Source organism: Eulemur rufifrons, chromosome 17, assembly GCF_041146395.1.
Source record: "Eulemur rufifrons isolate Redbay chromosome 17, OSU_ERuf_1, whole genome shotgun sequence".
NCBI lineage: Eukaryota > Metazoa > Chordata > Mammalia > Primates > Lemuridae > Eulemur > Eulemur rufifrons.
The window spans coordinates 22782739-22806736 of record NC_090999.1 but is presented as its reverse complement, the minus strand read 5'-3'; the positions used below and the strand labels follow the sequence as shown (position 1 = coordinate 22806736).

General features: G+C 39.8%; 1 protein-coding gene across 2 annotated transcripts; it reads left to right on the top strand.

The window, feature by feature from the left end:
* Positions 1-302: 302 nt before the first annotated feature.
* On the top strand, positions 303-18525 carry C1QTNF3 (C1q and TNF related 3). Of its 2 annotated transcripts, none has more exons than XM_069492647.1 (6): positions 303-1694; positions 7820-7931; positions 9975-10129; positions 13231-13360; positions 15869-15968; positions 17901-18525. In XM_069492647.1, exons 1-6 carry the CDS (start codon positions 1416-1418, stop codon positions 18058-18060), a joined length of 936 nt encoding a protein of 311 aa, XP_069348748.1. In that variant the 5' UTR covers positions 303-1415; the 3' UTR covers positions 18061-18525. The 2 variants fall into 2 exon arrangements, with proteins under 2 accessions (XP_069348748.1, XP_069348747.1); XM_069492646.1 differs by having other exon boundaries at positions 303-1913.
* The last annotated feature ends 5473 nt before the right edge of the window (positions 18526-23998 follow it).

Here is a 23998-nt window from a genome sequence, read left to right as displayed (position 1 = left end):
GTATCTGCCTTGCAGCAGTGCACATCACGGAACTCAAGGAATCCTCCAGGCAGGAGATTTTAGTTGCCCCAAGGTAGACTCCTGGAGTGCGGATGGCCTAGCTTTTTCTGCCCCCTCCAGGTGGGAACTGCCTGCTTGGACTAAGCACGACTCCCAAGTCCCCTACATTGTGGCCTGGAGGGCTTTTATTTCACAGAGTAACTCTGTCACCCTGTCTCCAGCACCGGACCCTTTCTACGTATAAACGTGGGCTCTGGAGACAGCTGTTCTGGCAGTTGCGGGAGTGGCCAGACTGGCTTTGGCCAGGTCTGGCCACTTGTGGAGGTGTCTCTTGGTTCTCAGGCCCTCAGCTGAGTGAGGAGGGCAGCTGTCCACAGCTCTGTGTCCCCTGCCCTTTCTCCAGCTGCTGTGTCTCTTCACCAGCAGGCGGGCTTCTCCAAGCTTCCTCACAGTGCCACCCTCGTCCTCACCAGGCACTTGCCACCCATCCTTCTCAAAGTCCCTGGGTCTCTCTAATCCTCTGCGAGAGGGCCAATAACTTTTTCTCAAGTGAGTGAATGAGTAATAGAAATATTAGAAAATCATATGTAAATAGAAGCATTTTTTAATGACAAAACTGTATAAATTCTCTTAATTTATTATTGTGAAGAAGTTAGGAATGTCCATTTGGTTTTTGACCAAATTAATAAAAGTATGGCAACTAAATCAGAGGAAAGGATCATTCTCTCGATCCGGTCTTGCTGTGTTGGGGACAGCGTGTTTGGTTGGGCGCTCTCCATTGCTTTGAGTTTGCTCAAGAATATCTCACAAGGAAGCGTAGCCTGAGACAACCTTCTCTTAACACAGAACAGGGCTTTGGATCTTCATCTGACAACAAGTGACTTGGTTAACTTCTATTTCACTTTGGCTTTCGAAAACTCAGAGGAAAAGGAAATAAAGCCTAGGACGGGGAAATACTTTTGCTAAATCCAGACACTCTGCATCTGAATTCAGCTCAGTGTTTCGTAGGCAACCAACTGCCTTCTGCTGCCGGCATCCGGAAGGGGAAATGAGTTACTTTCAGCGTGCCAAAGCGGGGAAACGCTAACCCAACAACCTGAGAGCGAGAGCTCTCTTGATTGCCCTGAATGGGTTCCCACTGCCATTCCAGACGGAACTGATGCAGTTAAGCCCGAATTTCCTGGCAAGCGTGAGGGTAGGTTTTTCCAAAAGGCGTTTTAGACCACGCATGCACAGCCTTTCCATGTCTAATCATGAAAGCAAACCACTGGACACATGCTCTCTGTTTCCAGCTGGTTGTGTATGTTTTCTTCACACTTTAACAAAAAACGTGCCAAGGTGTGACATTTACGAACCCCGCCAACTGGGAGCTGTGCACACAAATCCGTCCTGCCTGTGGTGTGGGAAAGTGATGAATGGGGGCTGTTCTGCCCCGGGGGGGAGGGCTGCTGTCACTCTGGCGAGGCTGCAGCCTTATTTATTACACACCAAAGTATAAAACCACCCAGCTGCTGCAGCTCTCGGCTCCAGCCCTGGCATTTGCCCGAGGAGACCACGTTCCTGGAGCCCCGCTGTCTTCTCCAGGACGCTCTGTGGCTCTGTTGAGAACCATGCTCCGGAGGCAGCTCGTCTGTTGGCACATGCTGGCTTTGCTTTTCCTCCCATTTTGCCTGTGTCAAGATGAATACATGGAGGTGAGCAGAAGAGCTAATAACGTGGTGGCAAGAATAGTGCAAAGCCACCAGCAGACTGGCCGTAGCGGCTCCAGGAGGGAGAAAGTGAGAGAGCGGAGCCATCCTAAAACTGGGATTGTGGATAATAACACTTCTGCAGACCTAAAATCCCTGAGACCAGATGAGCTACCGCACCCCGAGGTAGATGACCTAGCCCAGATCACCACATTCTGGGGCCAGGTACTCGGAATTCTCTTCTAAGGGTTTCTGTGAAAGCTTGATGAGTTTTGTGGCTGCTGCTGTTGCTATTCTTTCTTTGGCTAAGGTCCTTAGGATCGGTGCTTTGGAGAAGTTTGTTAAGCTGCTTGTGGGTTTCCTTCTGGATTGCTCTGGGGTACAAGAGGGACTGCCGGCTTCTGTTAGAAAGTCAGCGGAGGTAGCACTGACGTGATGGGATAAAAGGTGGCCGTAGCATCCCCCATCAGAAAGGGGAACCCCGGCAGCCAGCTTCCTGCCATGCCGGGGCTTGATTTCTTTCTTGCTCTGCTGGTGAGGAAAGGAGTGCTGACCTAAACAGACAGACAGACAGATAACCATTTGCTGTTCTTGAGAGAACTGGGCTTTCTTAATCCTTTCCAGCAGAGAGAAGCCGCTCTTTGAGTTTGTTAAAAGCAATCAAAGTTTGTGTTTCACTTTGATGTGTGAGTTCACTGTGACATTTCAGGCCAGTCTTGTTTATTTGATTTATAGCATTCTAGGATGTTAATCCTCTATGTTTAGCCTGTTTAAAAAGATAAATCTAAAATAGACTATGTATTTAAATAAAAACCTTATCATATGATTTTTTTCTGCTATGCTTTATTTTAATTGTTGTAGTTTGATTTGATGCCTGATAGTCACAGAGGACTTCTCCGGTTATAAGCTCAGCAGATAAGAAAATATCTTTAACTCTTTTAGGGTAGCTTGGGAATGAGTTAAGTTTTCAGTATGGTGAGTTGCAAATTAGTGAAACTCAATTTAATTTAAAACATTAAGAACAGGAAGAAACAGATTTGACCTACCTTCTAGGCATTTAGTATCCTAAAAAACAAACACACGGAGGGGGGCAAGAAAAGTTACTTTGAATTATATGATCTTTGAATAAATAGGTTCGACTACAAGAATTGATAACTTTTAGGCATTAAATAGATCCTAAAAATTTCACATGGTTGAAATCTAAACCTCTCCTGCCATGAATTGGGAAGTTTGGGTTGATTATTTGGTTATACATAGAATCAGACACAGATCTGGACTAACCCGGGACTTCTAACTTGACCATACAATGCAGTTGCTCAAACCATTCTGTGGGGCTATGTCAAGAGAAAATTGCTTTTTTAAGGAGCCACGGAAGAAATTATAAACTTGAAATATCCTATTTTTTGAAAGTCACTTTTAGAGATTCGTCTATTCATCTGACAATCTTTTGGCTAAAGGATGATTAATGCTAATTTGTATTTTCCTTAGTGGTGAAGATATCTTCACTTTTATCCAGGGCTTGATCTGAACTTCCCATTTCAATAGATGGTGTCCTTCCTGGCCGAGACAGTGTGAGCCCCCAGAGAGAACAGAAGGCAGGTAGTTAGAGGTTGCCATTGGTCGTTATTTCCTGGCAACCAACACGTAGCAGGCAACTGAAATCCAAATCACAATTTTCCTTCACCCTTCTAACCCTGGGTTCCTCAAGTATTTTCAAACAAATCCCAATGGGAGATATTGAGGAGATTTAGAGTCACTGATATTCTAGAAGTTTTCAATACAACTCTTCTACCCATGGATGTGGAGACAGATTCAGTTTAAAATTGTTCGTCATAAATTCTTCCTTCTTTGCCTACTTCCCCCAACCCTCTTCTTTTATCTTATTTCTCCTTTTTCTTCATTCATTTCTTCCCCAAGCATTCCCTGGGCTTCCACTTTGTGCCACCCTGTAGGATGGGGACCATGACGTAAAGATAAACATGCCTGCACTCCTATCTGCAAGCCATCGTGTGGGGCTCTAGTGGGGATAAATTTTTGCTAATTACATTAAGTTTAATTAAACACCATGTGATGAACAAGGTCAATACGCAAAAGGCAGTTAGGAAAAAGTCTCAGAGTGGTGGTGGTCCCTGAGTTGGATCCTAAAAGATGAGACAAAAAGAATGGTTATCCACAGCAGAGATTTAAAAGAAAAAGTTAATGTGTCACAGCAGAGACTCGAGAGAGCCGTGAGGAGTTGGCTGTGTGTGTAATGGGGGGCACATCACACAATGTCAGTGCCATTCTGGGAAGGATTCTGCCAGCTGGTTAAGGAGCTTAGACTTTGCTTTGCTAGCAAAAGCTTTGTTTGTTTGTTCATTCGTAGCAGGGCAGCGAGGCAATCAGATGTGTGTGCTAGAAAGATAGCTCTGGCTGTAGGGTTCGTGGTGGAGTAGAGTGGGCAGAGATCTGGGGTGGGCAGACCTGGACTCCTTTTTCCTGGCATTTTCTTCTCTGCAGCGTCTTTGTCATTCACTCACATCAATCTCCCCTACTCTTCCTGGACACCCATTCCTCTCTCCTACTTTTCTCCCTTTTTGTCCATCTTCTTTGGGTTAAAGAAGGAACCATGGATTCACTTTCCCACCTGTCACTTACCAGTAGCAGACCTCAATTCTAGGTCACTGGCCCTAGGCCTCCACCTAATAATACAAAATGGATGGAGCTTGTCCTAGACATACCCCTCTCTTCCCATGCTGCAAATGTGCATGCCTTCCGTGTACAAATTCGACCTGATTTGGGGAAAGGGGCTGATAAACTTAAGAAGATCATAGATGGTAACTGCGTGTATATATAATCTCTCCCTTAACTAAGAAAAATGTCTGAATTAGCACATCTTGTCCGACTTGTTCTGAGAGTCCAGCAAAAGACTCATAAGCATTATTGCATTTGACTGAACTTTGAAAGATGAGGTCAAAGGGGGAAACGTGTGAGGAAAGGGCATAGGAGGGTCTCAGGAGGTGTCCGAATAGTAGTAACCAGAAGTCTCCCACTGTCTTGGTGGCAGCTGTATGCTCTTGAAGTGCCCTCAAGTAGCCTGAGCACGCACCCCCAGTCCTAGTTAGCTCTAGTACGAAGCAACCCCATTGGCTGGAGCTAGCTTCTTGTGAGCAGATACAAGAAAACAAAAACTTTGAAAACAAAATCTTTCTAAATTATTATTTGAGGCTTTGGGAAAGACTTTAGTATTTTTGTTTGTATCGTAGAACTGGAAAGAAAATGCATGACCATTGTAAGAGGGAAGAGGGGAAGCTTCCTCCTTCGTACCCTGAAGTTTCCCTGAAAATGGACTGAGAAAAGGCAGATCAATAGGAGAAAAAGGCATGCAGATTTATTTAACATTCATAGCACAGGGGAGTCACATGACAATGATTACCCAGATGCTTATATACCCTAGTATATAGGAGAGGAGGGATACGGGAATGTAGAAGTTCTTCTAAGCCCTGGGGAAGGTGAGGGTGGAACCTCTTGGTGAACAAAGGCTGTCTTATTATGCATATAAAACCTCCCTGGTCATCTCTCTGAACTGCCTCAGGAAAACAGATGAAAAGTCTGGGCTTGGTGACAACTCCCAATCTCTGGGTGGTTGATCTTTCCTGGCTATTTGATGAGATTCCTAAGGAGGGGGTCTTAAAACAATTGCATCTCTTTTGGAAAGAAGCTTTCTCAGTAAGATTAAGGAAATTCCAGAGAGTTTCTCTTGGTGCTTCCAGACAGAGAATCAGAGAGACCGAAAGGCAGGAGAAGATCAGAGAGAGACCTTGTATCTGAGACTTCTTTCTCTCTTTCCTTCTTTTTAAATAAAAGGTTGGCCATAAGCCAGTTATCCCTGGGGTAACTTTTCTGACACCTCCTGCTTAAAACCCAAAAGTTCAGAAGGATTGTGGGGCCCCGCTTTCACGGTTTGGATTCATACTGAAAGTCAAAATCAAGCCAGCCTTTGCTCTTCTGCTCTGTGGGATGTTTCTGTCCTCCCTTCACCTTAGATCTGAGACTTAATTCTGGGGCCTTTCCATTTTCAAAGCACTCAGCGTGCCAAAGCATCGTATTTTGGGGAGTCATTTTCTGTGCCTCAACACCATCTCATCCAATCCTCTAATTTAGTAGACAAGAAAAATGATGTCTGGGGAGCAGTGACTTCTCTGAGGTCATGCAGAACCGAGATGAGAATGCTGGTTCCAGTCTGGTGATTTTTCCAACATTCTTAAGCATCTCAGTATTTCCATTCTGTTTTACACAAATGGTTTCGCTTCAGGACTTTCCCTCTGTCTCCTCCCTTCTTCATCTCAAAAATTCATCATTGGCAGAGCCCTGAATTTCCGGGGTTTCAAAAACTGTATTTCACATTAGCAAAACCATAACAGGAAATATGGATGCTTACTTCTCAGATTGCATTTTTGGATTAGGATGTGGGGTGGTGCCGTGGTGTCTTTGGCTTTCCAAGTAGCCTGAGTTCCCTCATCTCAGAGTGATTGCTGTAGTTGATTTTCTTTCCTCTACCAGTTTCACAAAAGGTTTTCACATACTCTTACCTGTCCAGGGTTGGCCTGGTAAACTGAAGAGAGGACTAGGAGTTAGCTCTAGATTATAGCTCCTGATCACTCAAGACTTGAATTCCGAGCTGTTGCAGGAGAATGCCTGGACTACAGAAGCTGTTTGGTGTTTTCCTGGAATAGTTTGGTGGAAAACTTTAGGAAAAGGGATGAGAGAATGAGGACAAAGTCCAAGCCCATTTTTCATTTTAAAAAAAGTAAAAGTAAGGCCTAACTGTTCAACAACGTGAAGCCTTGAGCCAGTTTTGTGCTTGAATTTCTAGTGATAGAGAAAACTTGAATTTTAATTTTTTTCTTCCTCTCTTTCCCTTGTGCTTTCCCTCCCACCCTCCCTCCTTTCCTTCCCTGATGGAAACCCTTAGCAACGACATGCTACTTTAAAAAGACCATTGAATTATGACTGATGTCTAGGAAAGTTTTCACAAGCATTTTATATGACATAATTAAAAGGCAAGTTGCCAATTTAGATGACAGTTCAAATTTCATGAGCAATTCGAACTCTTCTGCCAGTCAACTTTCCACTAGATCTCTGGCTCCTTCACAGGAAGTACAAATTCTAGAGATTTATCTTCGTATCAATATGCATTTAGCTCACTGTCATATTTAAGCATATTTCATACCCACTAAGTGCTCGTTCAATATTGGTTCAAACAGTGGGATTACCATCTTACATTTTGAAGTGGAATGTGTGAAACAGAACTCTTGTTAAATACTTATGAAGAAGAAGTAAAAGTTGTTTCGAGATGTAGATAATCAATAAAAATATATTGAACTTCTAATTAATAACAATATATCGCATTCTTGAAAATTGCTAAGAGAATAGATTTTAAGAGCTCTCACTGGAAAAAAAAAATTTGTGGGGTAATGCATATGTTGATTAGCTTGATTTAGCCATTTTACAATGTGTTCATATTTCAAAACAACATGTCATACACGATAAATATATGCAGTTTGAGTTGTCAATTTAAATAAATAAATAACTCAATTAGACTAAAGAATATTTTATTTCCCCAATTTCCTGAGGCAACGTAAGTGTGTTGTGGCTGTTTGAAAAACTAGCGTTTACAATTCAGGGTTTCTAAAACTCTTAATCCAGCTCTTAACCCAGTATCAAGCACGCAGTGAGTGCTTAGTAGCTATGTTTGAGGGAGATAATTCTTGTAATTTGAGGGCCATCTACTCAATCTAGCTCCATCTGAGGCTATTTGCAGTTGGGGAAGGGAGGAAAGGCTTCCAAGTCCACCTCTGAAGAAGTTGCTTCCTCTGCTGTCACAGCAGCAGCAGGAAGGAACTGTCCAGAAATACCACCCTGCTTCCACCCCATGCTACTGACTTTCTTGTCGCCTCTTCCTGTGATCACTGACTCACCTGAGCTACTCCCTGACCCTGTGCCATGGATGCATCTCCCCCATCCCACCTTTTCTGATGTTGTTGTGGGTTGATTGGAGTTAAACTTACCTAAGGACCAAGAGGAAATATAAAAATCCTCATTGCTCACAAGTACCTTTCCCTGAAGCTTCTCTTTCTATCTTTTTAAAGTCTCCACAAACCGGCGCACTGCCCCCAGACTGCAGCAAGTGTTGTCATGGAGACTATGGCTTCCGAGGCTACCAAGGCCCCCCTGGGCCACCAGGCCCTCCCGGCATTCCAGGTAAGGACGAGTGAGAGGTGCTGCCAGTCTAACTGCAGACTGGGCCAAAACGGGAGGCAAGGGCAGACCTGGACAATCCGGACCCCCTGTGTGTGATGCGAAGGGTATGCACGGCAAACCCAACAGAAAGAGAGTTGGGTGGGGAGCTGGGTTTTTAAAGCCAGTGTAGGTAGAACAGTATCAACCCTGCAATATTTATTCTCTGTACCACTCACAGAATCCACTAGGCTCCAGGCCCCCTGGGGTACCAGGTTCCTAGGCTGGGCTGCTTTTCGCCAGCACTGAGTCTGAAACTACTAGATCTTCACTGGGACATTGTCTTAGTTCCAGCATTTCTGCCATAATGGGCTGTATACAGTACATGGTATCTGTTAATAGCTTTCAGAGGATTTATGAAGCCTGGCAGGAGAGGGGGAAGAGCTTACTGGACTGGGCTGCAGTCACCTTCATGGTGCCGTTCACTGGGCTGTGCATCTTTCTCTGTGACTCCAGGTTCAGTTAAGCTTTTCTTCCACCAGTTTCAGGGGCTCCAAGTACTCAGCTGTCTCTCAGTTGACTCTCGTGCCTCTCCTGGGCTTACGAAAACACTTTTCCACTCCAAGAACTTGTGGTGGCACAGGGAATGATCTGGAGCTACACTGGGCCCCTCTAGGCCAACATTTTGGCCATCTCTAACGCACCGGTGTCCCCAGCTCAGAGGAATCCTGGGAGCTTGCTGCTACTCTGGGTCAGCTGGGGAAAGGGAAGCCCAGGTCCTCTCTATCCTAGAATTCTGAAACCTATCTGGGTTGGGGTTTTTTTGTTGTTGTTGTTGTTGTTTTTTGTCCTCTTCTTTCTCAGGTCAATTCCTGGGGGTAGGACCTGGCCTTAGGGTTTGGCCAAAGTCCACCTGCTCTTCTCTGACTTACCCCCATTGGTGTTAATATTTATCAAATGTGGTTTAATTTTTTTGTAATTTTGAGTAGCTTCTCACACAAAACCAAATTTATGATCAGAAAATCCTGTGTCAGACTTTAAACTGTGATTACTGGCTATGTCATTGCCCCCCATGGAGGGCAGCAGCCAGCAGGTGCAGTGATGTAGTGTGGGGGATATTTAGACCCTTCTAAAATCTTCTCAGGTCTCATCTCTTCTGAGGTTACAGGCTGGCCCTGGTTAAATGTTTCCCATCAGGAATGGCTTTGTTACTGAATACATTAACTTGTCAAACAAAGTTCACCCATTTAGAAGGATTGTAAGCCTGGTATGATGCCTGATCAAAGGTAGCATGCAAAACAAACAGCAAAAGGAACAGGCAAATATAAAAATAAGGAACAGGCAAAGAAATTATCTCTTACTGGCAAATTGAAGAGTTGAAATTATACTGAACTCTTTCAAAATTATTGTTATGACTTTTTTAATCAATGAGTTTACTTTTTCCTCAGTTATAAAAATGATATGTATCCTTTGTAGAAAACTTCAAAGAAATAGAAAATATACATAGAATTGCATGAAACTCACTCACATTTCATCGTTTAGAAAGGAATCACTGTAAATATTTTATGTAATTTAGTCTTTTTGCCCTATGGATGTAATATATAATACATAATTTTTCCAAATAAAAATAGTATTATGCTATCTCTATTTATTCATAACTTTTTAATCTAAAAATATCATGAATATCACTATGTATCATTAAATATTTTTGCTCAGCATTATTTTTTAATGACTAAATAGCATCATTTACTTGAATATGCCATTTAAAAAAATTTAGCCCTTCCAGTATTGGTGGATAGTTAGGCTTCTAATCTTTAATGTGATAATCAGTCTTCTGCACAGTATTTCATCCAAGCTTTGCTTTATAGGCTGAACAGGCTTTGGAGCCTTAGGATCTCTAAGGCTATTTTCAGAGCCTAGTGCCTTGTTTAAAAAAGGTCCCCTAGGCTGCATCTGGGATTGTTTCAAATGGTCCCTTTTACAATTCAGTTTGGAGAGTTTGTCTAAAAATAAATGGAGAGCATGAGCAACTGGGTTTTCTCACATGATGCTGTCTGGTTGTTTAAGGAAACCACGGAAACAATGGCAATAATGGAGCCACTGGCCATGAAGGGGCCAAAGGTGAGAAAGGTGACAAAGGTGACCTGGGGCCTCGAGGGGAGCGGGGGCATCACGGCCCCAAAGGAGAGAAGGGCTACCCTGGCGTTCCACCAGAACTGCAGGTAAACCATCTCCTGACTTCTAAACCTTCCTGACCACAGGTGGCCGGGAACCAGGTCTGAGCACTTCCTGGCACCACCATCAATCCTGAGTAAATCTGAGCGTGCATTCCCCATGCTGTCCAAAGAGACGGTTTGAGATCGTTCTTAGGGAGGAGAGAAATTTAAGGAGAGTGAAATCCAACCTCCTCATAGGACCAAAATCCAAGGCATCCCTGAATATGAACTCATCTATTCTCCAATGAGAAGATATGTTAGATAAAAAGGATTTGGGCCAACTTGAATATATAAATATTTAGATACATAAATGAAATGGCAAAATGTCTACTTAAAATGTTTTATTAATTTTATTACATTTACATATTTAAATCAATACATGAATATTAATACATATCAGTTTCTGTCAACTCAGATTTTGTGATTCAATTTTTCTTTAAACTTTTCTTGCCAGTATCTTCTTTATCAACTGGATACATTTTATTTTTGAGTTATCCACTCAGAGTGTTCTGGACAAGGTCATACTCACTTCAGGATTGCTTTAAAAATCCATTTATAAGGTTATAGCTGTATATTTTGCCCCAAACTCAAGTACCTATTTATTCACTGTCCATTTCTCTGTTAAATGACCTTTAAAATTCTTGTTGCCAACAACATCTTAAACTTGTAAATGTGAGGTTAGGTCACCAAGAAAAATTACTAAGTTTGGGTTAATTTTTTTTTCTTTTGGCTAATATTTTAAAACTGATTCTTTGAGGGGACTTCTATCAATATTGAAGACTAGCATTTTTAAAATTAAGTTCGTTTTTAGCTAATGTCTTCCCAAAATAATGACTTGTAGCTAAAATAAAGTAATTGAGAGAAAATCCTGTAACATGAGAGACTTCAGAAAAACTAGAAAATGAAGTGATTCTTGTTTGAAAGATCAAACAGAGGAAACTTTGCCTTTTATTTGGGCACACATGGTTGTTGTTTGACCCTGGATAAGTTTCGTCACTTTTCTGGGCCTTGGTTTTTCAAGTTTAAAATAACTTGAATAGTTAATGTGTTACTCTAATGCTTTTTTTGGTTTTTAGTAACTTTTTAATGAATGCCATTTAGTAATTTCAGCAACCTGGGATATATATGCCAGTATAAATTTACAAAGAAAAGGGAGAGAGATGGCAGGTTAAGATATTTACTAAGGTGGACAATAAACATCTGCCGGCTAGAAACTCTAACCCAGAATCTATGAATGATGAAACCATGGCTAATGGGCCCTGGAGTAGCCAGTTTGGTAGAGAACACTCTGGGCAGTTATTAAATTTGCTCCGTCAACTATTTTATCCTAAAACCACAATACAATCATTTGGGTCTGAGGCAGAATGTGAAGGAGGGGACTTCACATTCTTTGAAGACAAATAAACTTAGCAAGTTAAAGAATTTATTAATCTAATTCACACTCAGTCCCAGTGACTCCTTTGGACAAAGGATTGGCATTGACTTTCAAAGCTCATTCTCCAGTGGAGGTTTCCAGCAAAAACATTTCTTGACAGGTGGAATTATCCTAAGGCTCTTCTGTTATTGTCAATTTTTAACATTTGAAACTTCAACACTGTCTTTGGACATCTGTAGTACAGAAGTAGTAACAATAGTTGTAGCAGTAGCAGTAGGAGGAGGGGGAAGAAAAGTAATAGTAGTGCCCCATTTTCCACTTAGGGGATATAAAAATTTGGTGCTCAAATACTAAATGACTTGCTAAGTGACACAGAATTAATAGAGCTGGGACTCAATCTCATATCTTTGAACCCAGGAGATAGTTTTATTCCCAAACTCATAGAGCCTCTTGGTTGCCACCATGAGCAGGTTTCTTAAATTAATTTTCTTCACTGATTTTTCACTGATTGGACAGAGGCTTTCAATGTCTCATAAAAGGTTACACATGAAGTATTCGTAATCAGTCCCAAGAATGGGTGCTGGCATTAAATGGCTTCTCTTGTTCCCCTAAGTCTAAATTTACTGTTCTAATATGACATTTTTTAATGTAAAATCATCCCGAGAAATCTTAGTTGTTCTAATATTCAAATAAATAATTTGTTTATTAAGCCATTTTTTCTAAATTTTAGACAACTGAAACATTTCTTTGTGCCTTGTAAAGATTATTCACATAACTTTTCATTGTTAAAAAAATTAGAAAGCAGCTGTGTAAAAAATAACAAAATGTGTCCAGAGATGATTACTATTAACATAGAATTACATAACTTTTAGATTTATGCATACTTATAATGGTACATATTATTTCTTTATTTCACAAATGACAATATGTCCTGAACATCTCTTCATGTAAATAAATATAATGCTATAGCTTTAAAATTAATATATCTTTTTTCTGAGTATAAAATTAATACATGCTCATTTGAAAATTATAGGTGTAATGAAAAAAGGAAAAATTTCCCATGAAACTTCTACTGAGTCCTGATATTAATAATTTTGTGGATATTGTTGCAGTTTTTTTTCTCAATTTGCCCAAACAATAACACCACCCACACAGACACCCTTAACAATGTCCATTCTCAGGCCATAATGACCTTGTGTGGCCTGCTTTATAAGTAAACAATGTATTAAAGATATTTTCCCATTATTTACATATACATGTTTAGATCAAAATCAAGAATTCTCAAAGTGTATTCGAAGAATTTATTCCATAAGAATTAATAGACTTCTTTTGGGGAAAAAGTAATGCAGGGTTAACAAAACTAAAATGATGTTTGATTGGTGGGTTTCTCAGATCCTTTAATATGCCAATGTGCATTTAATAGCTATCAGTGGAGAATTTATCTAAATTTATCCAGTATTATTTGATAATAGAATTTCAAAATTTCCAAAAGCATTTCAAATACTAATGATCTTGGAAATATATGTTCAGAACTGTTGCTATACATTATCATTGGACTGGCTGCATGGCATAAACATGTTAGAAATTACCATCATTTATTTACTTTTCTCCATAGATTGACATTATTGCCAGTCTTGCTGTTATGAATAATGTTGCAATAAATTAACCTGTATAAAAACTTTGTTTCTTTAAGATAAATCGCTAATTAATTGGCCACCAATTCTTTCTGTAGATTGCGTTCATGGCTTCTCTAGCAACTCACTTTAGCAATCAGAACAGCGGAATTATCTTCAGCAGTGTTGAGACCAACATCGGAAACTTCTTTGACGTCATGACTGGTAGATTCGGGGCCCCAGTATCAGGTGAGATGTAAAAATAAATGAATGACTGAATTAATCAATCTAGTAATCAAGAAAAAGAAGGAAGAAAAGAAGGACAGAAAGGAGGGGGAGGGAGGAAAGGAGGGAAGTATGAAGGGGAAGGAATAAATAAAGGAAGACAGGATAGTTAAACATTCTTTCTGTTGCAGGTTAAAACAAGCAGCTCATATAGGTTTCTGTTGGATTTCAAAGTAAACGAATTAGAATCTGAAAAGACAAAAACTCCTTTAAAAACTATGGCCATGGTTATTAAGATTATTAGCTCTGATTTGAACTGAATCAAATAATCCCTAAGAGGGCATAGTTTTCTCAGCTTTTGAAAGTCCTTAGAACATAATTCTCATAGTATAAATGTCGTAACTGTGTCCTCCCCTTGCCACCACCCCAAGGAGTGCCTGACCCTATTTTTTTTTAATCAGTCATGTTAGGTTTGTCACAAGTACTTTTAATGTGTGCCTGGATCTATTTTCCCCCCAGCTTAAGTCAGAAATGAACGGATATATGAAGTGGTTGAAGCAATCTTTCATCACATTTCAATCAGCTTTGAACATTCTCATATGCTCTGCTCTGAAGGTTTATGTTATTATAATTTTCCTAGATCTATTTTGTTAGACACCATCAGTGCCACAGATTATATTAGTGCCTAGCTATACCTGGTCAATGGTTTCACAGAGTTCAATGGCTTCACAATCAAAGCCTAAGGATTTAGTTTAGTGTTTTAGAACTTTCTTGGGCTGGACATCATTCTGACAATAACAACCATCATTTGACTCCCATAGTTTTCTGTTTCAACCTCATCCAATAGATGGCAAAAAGGCCATTTTATTTTATTTTATTTGACTTTGGGAGTGATGAAACAGAGAAGGCTGATTTTTGCAGTGACAGCACTACAAAGACCTGGAACTATAGTGCAGGTGTGTTGCCTCTGGTTTCAGTACCTTCCCTTGCAGAAGAAAGCCATGTGTGGATGTAATATACATTCACTTCTGTATTTCCGACTCTAGATGTTTCATTTATTCACCATCTGGTTTCTTAATCTGCTCTTTCTAAAATGTTTCTGCAATCTATTTTTCATAGTACTCATCTTTTTTTAGGAAAACCAATATATTTTCCTGTCATTTTGATTCCAGCTGTATCTTCCTGAGGCACTGAAAATTGTCATGTGTGTGTCTAATATGAAATTGTAAAATGTGAAAAACTAAACACCTATCAGCTACTTTCTTTGAGTTCTTTAATTTTTATCCGCCTTTACTTTTCATCTGTGAGCCAATCTCTAGGCATATGAATGAGCAAGATGAATTTTTATACTGTTTCCTTTGATCCCAGCGCATTGAGTATGCATGTCTGGTACTAGACAAAGCATAATCATACTTCCTCATTTGGTTTGACTTGACTCAGAACTAGATGGATCAATGTGGCACATTATAGCTTCTATCTTACTTGATCGCACTTTTGGAAAATAAATAAAACTGTTCAGTGCTATTTTTTTTTTTTTAGATGTTTCTGGGTTTTTCCCTTGAAAGGCCATTAGTGTGAAAATGTAACATGGAAATCAATAAGAGCTTGATGACTTATGTCCATTCACCTTTCTAAAATGCACACCCAAATCCAAAATTATTTAGAGTTGGAAAGATTTTTCTGGTGGGGTTGGGTGCAAAGAAAAAAAAGAGATTTTTCTTTTAGCATGTCTGTTTACTATTGGATTCTTCTTAATCATTCAGTGAAAGTATCTTCTGCATTGGTATTTAGAGTATATCAGGTCATATTGACTGCTTTCAATCAGGAACGCTAGGCTCTTATAAGAAAACTCGAATCTCTTAAAATATGTTGGTCTTTTTCAAATGAGGGGGATACAGACTTTTCATGACAAGGTCCTGTTGCTGAATCCAAGTTGGACCTTTCTATTTATTGTACATAATTTCACTGACTTACAATGAATAACATGAGAAATTACTGGAGCTATTTCTTTAGAACTAGTAAACATTTATTCTGTGCTTCAGTATTTCCTTATCTTTGGCTGGCTCCTTTGGCGAGTATACTCATCTGTTATGTTACACTTTGCTCATTTTGTCAGGCCATGGAACATCATGTGCTCATCCACAAGGCTCTGCATCTGCCAGTCTGAGTCCTGGGGTAGATGCTGACGACAGTTAACCTATACCTAGGAATAGCATGTACTTTGCTCTAAGCACTTTGTCAGGGGACAAGGCACTTACAGCTAAAGTAAGGTAGACTCCTTCCTTTAAAGACTTTCTAATCTTATTAGGGATACACAATGTACACATTGAGAAAGTCTCAAAAAATTTTAAAGCACTTAGAAAGTGAGCAGAAAAAGGACACTCATGCACACAAAGGCTAAGAAGAAACTACACGCTATGTAGAATATCAACAAAAGAAGTATGAAGTCATTTGGCCTATCTCTGTGCTATCTTCAGGTACTCAAGGTAAAATATGTTAATAGAAACATGGATAAATACTTGCCTTTTTCAGGTGTGTATTTCTTCACGTTCAGCATGATGAAGCACGAGGATGTTGAGGAAGTGTATGTGTACCTTATGCACAATGGCAATACGGTCTTCAGCATGTACAGGTAGGTGGTCTCTTCTGTGACAGGTCTCATTGATCTCCCCATTGTTTGCTCAAAGAATGCCCAATGACAGGAAAGTGTATAGGAATCACAGAGCCTGGGATAGCCCCTGTCCTCAGTGAGAGCCCTCATATACCAGTATATGGCCACGTGCCAATGATTACTATTTGGTAAGAAATAAATCTGATGAACTTGAGTATCAGCAGGGTGATGAGAGGCCTTGAATTGATTACTGGCAGCATTCCCTATGGCCAGTCATTTGGATTACTTTCTCAAGTCATTATTTTTTCCCTCTCTCTACCATTTCTTCTTTCCTACTGTCCTGTGCCCTTTGCCTGAGGCTTAGGCTTGGCTCTGTTGATGGCATCTGTTCTGGGCAGGCAGGTTGAGAGAGCTGGGAGTAGATTCCCTGTTTCACGCTGTGCTGCTGCTCTGGTCCTATCAACCTAGCCCCAGAGCTCCTTAGGGAACACATATTTTATTTTATTTTATTATTTTTTTTTTATATATATATATTTTTTTGAGACAGAGTCTCACTCTGTTGCCCAGGCTAGAGTGAGTGCCGTGGCGTCAGCCTAGCTCACAGCAACCTCAAACTCCTGAGCTCAAGGGATCCTCCTGTCTCAGCATCCCGAGTAGCTGGGACTACAGGCATGCACCACCATGCCCGGCTAATTTTTTCTATATATATTTTTAGCTGTCCATATAATTTCTTTCTATTTTTAGTAGAGATGGGGTCTCGCTCTTGCTCAGGCTGGTCTCGAACTCCTGAGCTCAAACGATCCACCCACCTCGGCCTCCCAGAGTGCTAGGATTACAGGCGTGAGCCACCGTGCCCGGCCGGAACACATATTTTAAAAAGAAATATTGCACTTTACTCTGATGTTAGCTCAGGATGTGGCACAGAGGCAGAAAGCCAACAACTTGCCCACAATTAAATGGGCTATGACTTATAATTGAAAAATGCTGTGGCTGTTACCTTTTCTCTGTTATTTTTGACAACTTGTGACAATTGATATGTTTTCTTCTGGAGCCTGGCCTGAGTGGGAAGGTGTATTTGAAATAGCAAAAAAGAAAAGGCAACATTTTTAGTCCATCAGAATGTGCTATAGCTGTGTCTATTTGATTGACTGAGAAGTCTTTATCATCTTTACCTCTGCTCTTCCAGGTATAAAAACCCTTGGCTTTTCCAACTTTATTGTGCCCCAACTGTCTAGACTCTAATTCCTCTGCTTCAAACATGTCAGTTCTGGTCTAAGCTCATATTTTTCAGAAACATCTTTTCAAAAGCAGCAGAGAGTATTTTGGCTTTTCCAATCATTCCTTTACTAAGTGTACAGGCAATAGGCCTATCTTCCAAGTTATAGCGTTTTCCCAAATGTTTTGCCACAGCATAACATGGGTCTTCTGCTTTCCAACACACAATATTTGTTTCCTCGCTGCTCCCTGCCTGACCATCAGCCAATGAAACATATTTTCATTTGGGTCACGGCAGCACTCTCCTTTAGTACCAGAATCTAGATTAGTTGGGGGAAGCCAAGCTATTGTAACAAATACCTAATGTAATGGCTCAAACATAATAGAACTTTCTTCTCTTCAAACAGCCCAGAGTGGACGTTTCAGGTTGGGGCAGCGGAGAGAGAGTTCTCTTCTATACAGTCTTCAAGAACCTAGACATCAACATATGGCTTCCAAGGTCATTCTAGTCATTGTCATTAACATTCCAGACAGTTATAATGAAAAAGAAGCAAGGACAGGTATTTGCAAGAGTGTTATTGGCCAGCCCTAGAAGTGGCACATGTCATTTCTGCTCACACGCCATTTAGAGAACTTAATCACAGGACTAAAGCACATGAGAGGAGGAAGTCAGATTTTGGTGACGAGCTGGCTGTCCACTGTAATGACTAAGTAGTTTTTCCCTCTTTTCCTTTCCAGCTATGAAACAAAGGGGAAATCAGATACATCCAGCAACCATGCTGTGCTGAAGCTAGCCAAAGGGGATGAAGTTTGGCTGAGAATGGGCAATGGTGCTCTCCATGGGGACCACCAACGCTTCTCCACCTTTGCTGGCTTCCTGCTCTTTGAAACTAAGTAAATATATGAGTAGAATAGCTCCAGTTTGGGGGAGCCTCATAGCTGAGCTAGTGAAGTTATGATCTGAGAAACATTAAAGGTGAGGGTGTTACATGCCGTATTTAAAAAAAAATGTATTAGTTACATTGATAATCATGCTACAGGTATATCAATAACGTTGGATGAGTCAGGGGCTTGGAAGAATAAACCACAAAACAATCTTCCCAGATGACCTTGACTAATACACTCAGCATTTTTATCACTCTTCCCTAGGCACCTAGAAGAGAATTCTCCTCTGACACAGGTTGGAAATAATTGTTCCCATCAGAGAAGTCATTTGCAAAGAGTTTTGGCTGCTTTGTTTTTAATTTAATACCAGCTTTCAGGAACCCCTGAAGTTTTGGTTCATCATTCATTGTAACACTTCAGAGATTGGGGTGCAGTGATCATGTTGGGACTGGGGCAAGAATAAGTACACTTGCCAGGACTTAGGTACCAGAAACATTCGTCAGGCCTAAACTGGAAAATAACGCTTTGATCCAGTGGGTCAATATTCATGAATAAAATATAGATTCTTTTAGTAATTCCAGATAGTTTTTAGATAGTGAAAGTATTTACAATGCCCACAAATAATTGGCTCCTCCTTTTTTAAAATAAAGATACTTCTGTAATTAAATCTTGACTTTTAATGGTTTGCATTTTTAGAAATAGTATTTTCTCATGATCCAGAATTGGATTTATCAGATCTGGCTTATCAGATTGACTCTTTGCTATTGTGTTTGTTGAATTACAATAGGTCTTTGTTGACTCTGGCCTATGGAACCAGCTGAGGCAAGCTGAGGTCCATATAGGACATTCTTTTCTCTTAATTTCGAAATTACCCCAATATATTTATATTTTAGACACACTATTTTATGTTGAAGGGGCTGTAAACTAAATTGTATACATTCAAACTAACGAATGCAAAATATTAGAGTATTTCATTGAAGAAACATACAAGAAAATGTCTTAACCTTTTATTCAATAAAAAATATGATTTCCTTGATTATTGTATTTAACCAGTATTCACAGAGCAGCTTGTTTGTAACAGGCATTATAGGAGGTGCCACTTGGCTTTGGCTTATGCCTCCCTACCCCAAAATCGAAGGATTAAATTTGCTACCAGAAGGATATTCATAAGAATGTACCATAAGTTCTGAAGATAGTGCCCCAAGCTAATATCCCATACTGGTTTATTTTAGGCAAAGAAAGCATCACTGGAATATGTGTTTACCCTGATGTTGAATCATATTTAAAATGCACTAGATAACTTCAGCTACACACTTTTAAAAATAATTAAAAAAAGCACTAGAGAGATGCCTATCTGAAAAATATTATATAATGAATTTCCTTTGAAGTAATGAGCCCTTAATTTATTTTCTATTACAATCTGAATTTCCACATAGACTTTTAAACTACAGATTTACTTGTGTTGATTACCCCTAAAGCCAGAGGCAGAGAGAACTAATTAGGGCTGCTCTATTGGCTAACTCAGTGCCCTCCCATACCTTTGACCCCCAATTATTTTTAAACTCTTCTCGAATCCACAGATAATGCTGTTTTAAAGTGAATGGATATTACATTAGTGTTTGACCAGTAATGATTTTGTATATGCCCCCCGCCTCCCCTGGGCTGTGGGATCATGGGGTTAAGGTTTACTATTGCCAAGTGTTGTAAATATTTTGTAGAAGTATATTGCCAAGAGATATTTGAATGTTGCATGTTGACCAAAGGGATTCTATATCTGAAGAGCATACGCTACTAATACGTGCCTTAGAAGAAGATTCTGAACTGGGTTTAGATAAAACTATGGCAAGAAAAATGTAATAAGCAACATATGGAAATAAACACACCTTTGTTAAATGCATTGTTTTTTTAATGTTTTTAATAGTCATACATTTGCAAGTCACTATGGTTAACACAAAGTTAAAATATTTTCATGCAGATTATTTGAACAGCCATGCAAATCTGTGACATGGGTATAGAGCAAGGTCATCTGTCTCCAAAAAACTTCACTTTTCAATTATTGTTATAATTTCAACCTTTTAAGACATTGATGTTTAGAGGATCCCCTGATACAATCTGAATATCTCTGAGGGAAAGGGGTTTTCATCACACACCTGAAGTCTTTGCATGTTTTCACCTTAGAAATGCCCAAGGTTTGGTTGTGGGCAGCTGGAAAGCTTCTTAGGCTTGCAAATAAGTCCCAGGTATGAGAAAAAGTGATTTACAAGGGTGATGGGAGATGGTCAAGATGATTTTCAATGCTTTCACAACTTTACCTATGACCAGAATTACACCTGGAAGGCTGATTTCACAGGTGAAGGGCTAAAAAGGAGACAGTAGGTAAGTGGCTAGGAAATGTCAATGTCTCATCTAATAAACCAACTTTTAAATTCCAAACCTTAGGTAAAAGCAACCCTGCAAGTGAAGCACGTGCGTTGCTGCAGAAATGCAGTAACAGTGTAGAACTGCTTCATATAATGACCAGTGTGGGTGATTTTCCAGTGTAGAAATGCAGATATTTCCGGTCAAACATCTACATTTGACTCGTGGACAACGAATAGATAATATAGAAGGAATTTTATTGAGCATATCATGAATAAAAGCTGAAGTAAAAAATAATAATTCTGAGGATGGAATATGCAAATGTAAACTCCAAAGGACGGGGCTAGAATTGATAAATGTTATGGTCTGAGATGCGAGAAAATGACCACTTGAAAGCCGAATTGAGCCAAATTAGTGAGTCTTTATTAGCTGGCCAGCGACCACCCCTGTTCCGGGAAAGTCCAGACACAGAGAATGGCCCCGATCTTAAAGTGGGCAGGGGTTATGTACCTTCACCACTAACAATACTAACAATACACATACAGCTCAGAACATGTTGATCACAATAATTCATAAGCAAGCGACCTTACAGAAGCAGATAGCATCAGTTAAATCAAGGAACATTTCCTTAAGGAACATCCAAGGAACATTTCTCCAAGGAACAGCCAAGCATAGTACAGTGTAACTATACACACCTAATGATTTTAAACAATCACTTACAAGTTAATCACTGTATACATTTTTTTCTGTTATTTATGTATTTTTCTCTCAGCTCATAGGTCATGGGCCTATGAATCACACAGCAGCAGTGAGCCTGTACACAAGATGGCTTCACTGTGGCTCACAGAGCTATAGTGATTACTGCGCCTCATCACAATAAACATCTATCTTATGCAAGATACTGTGCTACTTCAGGTGCTACTATGGCACTTAAGGTGCAATTCTTACCTTCCCTGAGTTTTCATCCTCATAGGGGACAGTAGGTTAAAGGTACATGGATGTAGACGAGGTATATGGATGATATAATGTAAAGTAGATTGTTTTATCAGCTGTAGAAGGCAAAGGGCTGGGGAGTCACAGGGGAGAGAAATAATATCGAGGTGAGAGCATTAAAAAAGCTTGTGGAAAAGGTAATATTTGGTGGCCAGAGACAATATCTTGCTTTGTTATGCTTGGACTGTTATATTTTTAAAAATATCTTGTTCTTTTCTGATTATATAAAAATATCCAATATGGAAAACTTATATAATACATAAAAGTATTTAGGATAAAAATTATACTAAATTAATCATCCCACAAATGTTAAATAATACTAGCATTGTGAAGTATTTATTTCACTCGTTCTCTGCATATATTTATCACTTTTATCCTTAAGCATAGTAATGAAACAAATCATTTGACATTAGCTTTTTACATATTTTTTGTATCTTGCTCTCTGGTTTGGCCTACCATATTAAAAGAACCCTCAAATGCTATTAAGGACCATTTGTAAACATAATTTTAATGGCTGCATAATTTAACCTTTTTGTTTTGGGAAGTATTTTTGCTGTTTCTAGAGTTTTTTTTTTTTAATTAAAAATAATGTGTCATGACCATTCTTTTAAAAAAAATAAATTGTATGCATGTAATTATTTTCCTTGATTAAATTTCTAGAAGTGGAATTATTTGGTCAAAAAGTCTAGACATTTTTAAAGCTGTTAATAGTGTCAACTAAAAAACTGACTTGGGCAGGGTGCAGTGGCTCACGCCTGTAATCCTAGCACTCTGGGAGGCCAAGGTGGGTGGATCATTTGAGCTTAGGAGTTCGAGACCAGCCTGAGCAAAAGCGAGACCCCATCTCTACTAAAAATAGAAAGCAATTATATGGACAACTAAAAAATATATATAGAAAAAATTAGCCAGGCATGGTGGCACATGCCTGTAGTCCCAGCTACTTGGGAGGCTGAGGCAGGAGGATCGCTTGAGCCCAGGAGTTTGAGGTTGCTGTGAGCTAGGCTGACACCATGGCACTCTAGCCCGGGCAACAGAGTGAAACTCTGTCTCAAAAAATAATAACAATAATAATAATAATTAAAACAAACAAACAAACCAAAAAACCCCAAAACCCAAAAAACTGACTTGGCCTTAGGTAAGAAGAGACTTTATTCAAAAGGATTACTGTGATTAGGGAAGGAGACTATTGCAATGGGAAGAAGGCTCTGAGATCTATGGGATCCTTGAGACCATGACATCTGCAGCTCAGAGGTCTGGCAGAAACTGGCTTTCTTTTATAGGGAGATGTAAACAAGGCTAGAAAGAACCAAGCGTGGGGGAGGAGATGAGTGGCAGCCATGAAGGGACAGAGGACCAGGGAATGCTTTTCCCTTAGGTCAACCAGTTCTCCAGAGGGGCCATTAAGGAGAGGTTGTTCCATGTCCCAATGCCCAAGGTGGGCCAAAGTTGAGGGCCCTGAGCAAAGGAGAGAAACCTTAGTAAAGTTTGGCCAAGTCAAGTTAGCTGTCATTTCATTCACATTAAACTTTTCAACAAACATGTCAGCTAATGTTTATGAGACAAAAAAAGTAAGAATTTAGAAGGTCCGTATCTGGCCCTGTCTTAGGCTAACAAGAAAGTTTTAAGTCATAAAAAGAAGAGTGATTTTTTGCAGCAAGCCAAGCATTTCCCAGAACAAAAGGATGGCAGGATTTCTTAAGTGTTTTTCCAGGAACACAGGGCTCAGATAACATTCAACATTGCCAATAAATATTGCTGAATTGCCCTCCAAAAAATCTGCACTCCTACTAGCAATATTTGAGAATGCCTGAAAAACTGCAGATGGGTAGGATTTTGATTCATCACTATGAGACACAAAGTGTTCCACACAGGGAAAAATAATATGGAAAAAGACATGGAGAAACAGGGAAACTACAGTCTATGTATAGACAGCAGCACACTGTGCAGTCTGTCTGGAATGAATTGCTCATGGAGGGCTAAGGCACATAAGGCTAGAAGTAGGGGACAGAAAAAACGTCATAGGCTTTTAATGCCAAGGTGAGGCCTGCACTTAAATTAGCAGCTAAGGAGTCACTGTTAATCTGTGATCAATGGATTGATATAATCAGGGCAATGTTTTAGGAAAATCAATCTGTTGAAAACTGGGGGTTTTTGAGGGGATCAGATTTTCCTTCTTTTGGAAATAAGGATTGATTATGTCAACCTTATAAAAAATACTAGAGAAAATTATCTCTAAATATGTTGGGTTTACTTCAGAATAGAAGAAAGGATTATAAGTGGAATGCACAGAATGACAAACCACCAATCCATTAAGTAAGGGAAGGGTAAGGAGAGCTTTTATTAGCAAAAAGATTTACATAAGTTGGTTAGAAACAGAGGTCATTCCTTCCAGAGGTTCAAAGCCAGAGCTGTTGTCAGTTCATTGATGGAGACTCCTTTACTGGCTAGTGTTCTTCAGAGATTTCTTATCTGAATTACAGGGTCCTAAAGAATGTCTAGAGATAAAATATTATCAAAGCAGAAGATGTGTGAATGACATGAGAGGGTTTTTAGAAAGTCCTTACAAACAGTTCTTATCTCAGACATGGGATCATAAGCCT